We start from the raw sequence: 5862 nt of genomic DNA on the forward strand, positions 1-5862 counted from the left end.
GGTTCCCCATTTCTGCTCTGCTTGATTGTGTAACTCATGTTTATTTCAAGAGAGGAGAGACTCAAAACACATTCACATGGAAGCAGCCTCATTAGCATAAAAAAGACAACCATTCCCCAATGGGTTTATAACCTTAGACATAAGCTAAAAACAAAAACAAAAACACCATTGCTGTCCAGTCGATCCTGGTTCATGAAAACCCTATAGGACAGTGTAAGTGCCCCGTGGGGCTTCTGAAGCTGTGTTCATTGAAACAGATGGCCACATCTTGCTCTAGTTGGTGGGTTCAAACCACTAACCATTCAGTTAGCAGCTGAGCGCTCTAACCACTTCGCCATCAGGGGTCCTTTATGACTAGCACAGAGGCTAGGATTGACAACACACACTTGGGGGGACATAATTCAATCCTCAACAGCCACCGAGCCACTGCTGGCCTCAGAGGAAGTCCACAAATGTACCTGCTGGACAGTCAAGGTCCTACACATCTCTGAACCCACTGGAGACGTGCCTGGTCTGTGAACTCTCTTCTCCTCTCGAAGCCCCCTCCTTGTACAGTTCTGCTTCCAAGACCCCATAGAATGGTCCCGTGTCACAAAAGCACACCAGCTCACAGGGAGGAAGCGCCTGACCTTTTTCTTCTGGCGGACAGATCAGTGTCAGCCTCTGAGCGCAGCCTTAGCTGCCTGAACCACCATGCCCCACCGCTTCCCCCTGCTCCACACAGGCACTGCGAGACTAAGGGCAAGCATGAGGAGTGTGACACTGAATCACAGAACCCACAGGAAACAGTGTCGAGAAAGCCACACGCTGCCATGAGGTTTCCTGGTTACAATTCCCTCCCGTGTTACTGTCAGCCCCGGGAGAGACATGTCCGGTTGGGTAATGAGGTATGAGACATGACTGCCACATATGTGGAGAATGAAGGCGCGGGAAGTTTTTATTTGTGGGGATGGAAAATGACCCTGCGGTGGATGCACAACATGACAGATGTCCCTGACCTCACCAACTGTGTCCCTAACAACTGCCAAATTTGCTAGTGGTGGCTTACCTATGTATTTTTTATAGTAACAAAAGTACAATGGGGGTATTCATTAATCCCAGGTTCCATGAAACTACTGCTCCAAATTAGTCTTTCTACTACTGGTGTACAGTGTGGACAACACCACTGCCATCTGAGTCCATCCTGACCTGGGTTTCCGAGACTACACGTCTTTACCAGAGCAGACAGCCTCCTCTGTTTCCCAAGGGGTGGCTGGTGGGCTTGAATTGCTACCCTTTTGTCTAGCAGCCCAGTGCTAAACCCACTGTCCACCAGGCTCCTTGCATGATCTGGATAGTGACTGAGGAACACGTTCTACACATAGTGACTTCTAAGCACAGAGAGATATCAGTCTGGATTCAACCCAGCCCTGGTGGCATATTGGTTATGCATTGGACTGATAGTGACAAGGCCAGTTGTTCGAACCCACCAGCCACTCTGAGGGAGACAGATTTGGCTTCCTACTCCCATGAAGAGTCCCAGTCTCGAAACCCGCAGGGGTCGTTCTACCCTGTCCTATAGGCCCCTGTGAGTTGGAATCCACTCAATGACAGTGAGGCTTATTGTTTGTTTGTTGAAGCCATCGTGAAGCCTGAGTGTATAGCTGAGCTTTGTTTGTGGACAACCACCAATCGAGTTGCCTCTGATTCAGAACAACTCCATACAGGGTTCCCAAGGCTGCAAGTCTCTGCGGGAGCAGACAGCCTTGTCATTCTCTCTAGAAGCAGTCGGTGGGTTTGAACCATCCACCTTGCTGTTAGTAGTCCAGTGCTCACCTGATCATGCCACTGGGGTTCCCTTTTAATTTGTGAAAGTTTTTTCCCCCCCAAATATCTGAGAGTAGAAATAAAATATCTTGTTATCATCTTTTTTTTTTTAACTTAAGGAAGTGATAAAGAAAAACTGTCCTTCCTTATTTATATACTGAATGCTCCATGTAGTTTGAACCTCAAATCAGGAATCGAGAGAATTGAAAGAGGACAAGTGGGGAGCAGGGACTTACCTTTAAGAAGGCTTTCTTTTCCAGTGTGTTCATGATGAACGGGGGGATCGCTGGAAGTAAAGAGAGATTCACGTAAATCTTCAATGAATGTCTACTGTCAGCTCACATGGTTCCCTCCAACAACGTAATAAAAGGCTTGTTCTGCCTTTAGGCTATCTTGACCCTGAGCCAGTGAAAATTATTGGCAATAATCCTTTTAAAATACTCTCGTACTTAAAAACAAAACTGTCCCCATTTCTTAGGTTTGAAAGAAATGAAATAAAATGCCACGGTAGAATTGTGTCCACTGAAAATAGCTGCTGTAAATCCTGGCCTTGTGATGACAGTCCCTTTGGGAAGGGACTTTTCTTTGTGGTGTGAGTGAGGCAGGATCTGTATGGGGTGCCCAGTCATCTCTGCTGAGATGTAAAAGGAGCGGGCTGAACAGGAAGAGATGCTGGAAGGCAGATGTCCTGCACATGGAGATCACCAAGGAGCCAAGCAGTCGGGCTGAAGAGACAAGGACCCAGAGGGGATGCCGAGAGAAGACCTGCCCGAGAGCTGGTGATGGGCGCCTGGTTGTCAGGACGACTGAAGGAAGCTATCCCATGTGCTTGGATCACCCTGCTGAAAGGATCCTGAAAGGGCCGTGGACTGCCAAAGCAACCAACGGGTCCTTGTTGGCAGAAGTGCAGCCAGCGTGCTCCTTCGAGGCACGGGTGGCGAGACTACGTCTCATGTGCTTTGGACAGGTGGTCGGCAGAGCGCAGTCCCTGGAGAAGGACGTGGTGTTTGGAAAAATTGAGGGGCAGGGAAAGAGGAAGGCCCTTGGCAAGATGGATGGGCACAGGGCTGCGCTCGAGCACAAGGAGGCTTCTGAGGGTGACACAGGTGCAGGTGCTGTGCGGTTCTGGCGTACAGGGGGTGCCACCAGCTGAAACAGAGTCGGTGGCACCTAACAACACACCCCGAAACCGGGGCTGTCTACTGTGAAGAGCAGCAGTCTCGGGAACCCACAGGGCAGTGCTACCCTGTCCTGCAGGGCCGCTCTGGGTTGTCGCTGACCTGATTGCAGTGGGCTTGACTGTCGTCTCCTAAAAGGGGAGAAGAGACACTTGTCTCTGTAGAAGCCACCTACGTGGGGCCCTTCTAGTCTAGCCGGACTAGAGAAGACAGCCAGCCAACTAGAAAGATTTCGTCTGTGCAGAGGGCTTGGCAAACATCAGGGACTTTCTTATGTGAGGGTCATAAACCAGACATCATAAACCATTGTAGCAGTCAGCGTCACTGAAAGGGTGCAGAACTTGAAAGGGCTCAGAGGAGTATGTATAGGCTCCTTAAGCCCTGGCCTCCAGAGCCTTGTAATGTGTGAGCAATGGACACCGGCCCTGGAGCTGTGGGGGCTAGGGGACACAGCCGCATGAACAGCTGTGCATTCCCCTGTTGCATTCCTATCACCCTTGTCTATGTGAACCCCTGACCCCCTGCTACAATCATGACTCCCCTGTGGTTGGCATGTGTGTAAGGGGAAAAAAACAACGGAACATAAACGCTTGGTAAACTGTGTAATCAAAGAAGCACTGCTATACAATTCCGGCCACTGTGAGAGTGTCTTCATGCGCTCACTCTCCACCATGGAGCTAATGCCAACTCCGAGCAGCCTCCCGGCTCTGCCTCCGCGAGGCTTCGAGACCGTAACTGTCGGTAACTGTTTAAGAAAGTAGAAAGCCCTGTCTTTCTCCTGCCCAACGCACAACGATTACGCTGCCACACCTCCCACTCCAGGGACCTGTCTGTCTTTCGTTCATTCTCTCTCTTTCTGTTTTTCTCTTCTTTCCTTCCTCCATTTTTCCTTTCTTCATGTCTCTGATAAAGTCCACCATCTGTCCCTCAGGCTCCGTTGCCCCAGGGCAAGGACATTTGGCGGTACCAACACATGCCACCTTCCCTGATGTGAGGGGTTAGATTATGCTCCCACGAGTTGTTGTGAGTTATGTTGAAGTTCTGTTTCCATGACTATAAATCTAATCTTGTTTGGAAACAGGGGCGTGTTCTATGCTATGTTCATGAGGTCACACTGGAGCGGTGGGTCCCAAACCGAATCCTTTCTGGGTGGTAGCTGACCAAAGGGAAAACAGCAGACAGTGACGTCACAGGAGACAGAATACACCAGGGGCCCACAGAACGTGTGTGGGACAATTCCATGATCTTTCCATTCCATTTTGCCAAACATCTTTTGAAACGCCCCTCACGTGATCAGCAAGGGACCCAAGGAACTGCTAGCGAGCATCTCAAACTCAGAGGCCCCCAGAGCACATCGGCACGGCTGGCCCCTCCAGAGCTGCAAATAGAGAACCATGCAATTAGGTTCTTTAAAGCTATCCGGCCGTGGTGGTGCTTTAAGGACAGGACTGAGACAGAACCCTAAGAAGACAAAAGGGGGACACCTGGCCCTGGGGGTGGGGGTGGGGGGTGTCTGTGAAAAGAGTCTTGTCTTGAGTCAGGCACATCTGCTCCAATCCAGGCTGGACCACTTGGTAGCTGGGGGGTCCTGGGAGAGTTCTGGGCTCCTCAGAGCCTCGGGCTTCTGTCCGCATCTCTAAGACGTGGAGACCCGCACCGCTCTGGCTGGGATGCGGATGGTCTGCTACAGTGGGCAGGGCTAACTCACCCACACACACCTTTGATCAGACTACACCGCCACACCCACCATCCCGAGGTGGTTTCCATTCCCTTTGTCAGTGCACTGGGACTGGGAGATGTCGCTTCTCTGGGGACTAAGCAGGGTTGAAAATCACGGAGGTCCTGGAAAATGATCTGTTGGGCTGAGGGGCCCCCAAGAAGAGCGAGGTATTTCAAAGCAGGAGAGAAAAGCCAAATAAAACAAAGCTCAAAGCTACAAGCTGATCCAGCTCCACAGACCTGGAAACCAGGGGGCGGCAGCCCCAGGGTGGGCTCCCCAATTCCACACCATGCGTGCGCCATGGATTGTACTGGCCCCAGGCTGTTTAGATCTTCACAGCAGGCTGGAGCCAATGAGCAAGATAAATGCCACGCCCTATGCCAAATTCGGTTTTATTTTTTCATAGCCAATTACTTTTCAGACAGCTCAAATAGGCAGTTTTAACCATTGAGAGCCTGTCTGCTTTACATACTCTGCAGAGAATGGCACCCAGTGTCCTAAAAGTACCTCACCTAAGCCTCAACAAGACAATCCCCTCCAGAAGTAAAGACCCCTCAGAGCCTAAGATTTCTCTAATTGCAGCTGAGTGACATCACTACAGGTGCCCCTCTGGAAGTGTCCACCCCTGCACCGCTTCCCTTTCCAGGGTGGGTGTCTGGTCCCTTCCCCATCCCACTCTATACTGGCTCCTCTAAATAGCTGTGCAACACTGCCATCTGGTGGGCATATCAATTTCTTTGCTCACCCCTGAAGTTACTCAGTTTGCTTCTCACAAGGATCCTGGACTCCAGGGACTCTTCAATGACACCCTGACAGTCCACACTGGTGTCCCTGACAGTCCACACTGGTGTCCCATAAGGGACCGAGGCACTCAGATAACCAGACAATGTGAAGTCAGATCATGGTGGGCTCTCCTTCCAGCAGGGATGCCAACACGCCGTATCTCAAAGTGGCCTTTTCCCTTGTCTTTTGGTACCTATTCCCACCTGTCTGCTAGTGCGGGTTCACAGTGACAGAAAGAAATTTAAAAGCAGCAAAAGTATTTGCGGGCAAACCTGACAGCAGCTAATGAATGATGCGTGCTTTCCCGGAAAGCTCGGTGTTAGTCGACAAATATCATTTTCCTTCAGTGTGGATTGCAGCTCCCTGTAACGAACA

The 5862-nt window shown here is 50.6% G+C and overlaps 1 protein-coding gene across 2 annotated transcripts in view; it reads right to left on the minus strand.

The window, feature by feature from the left end:
- Positions 1-5862, minus strand: part of SFXN1 (sideroflexin 1) — a 68509-nt gene that overhangs the window by 22850 nt on the left and 39797 nt on the right. For both annotated transcript variants that reach the window (XM_045284879.1, XM_004696802.2), the window contains exon 8: positions 2043-2092. In XM_045284879.1, the coding sequence (XP_045140814.1) occupies positions 2043-2092 (50 nt within the window). The remainder of the gene's footprint in view (positions 1-2042; positions 2093-5862) is intronic.

Source organism: Echinops telfairi, unplaced genomic scaffold (assembly GCF_000313985.2).
Source record: "Echinops telfairi isolate 266 unplaced genomic scaffold, ASM31398v2 ScPeMD7_7469;HRSCAF=8507_0, whole genome shotgun sequence".
NCBI lineage: Eukaryota > Metazoa > Chordata > Mammalia > Afrosoricida > Tenrecidae > Echinops > Echinops telfairi.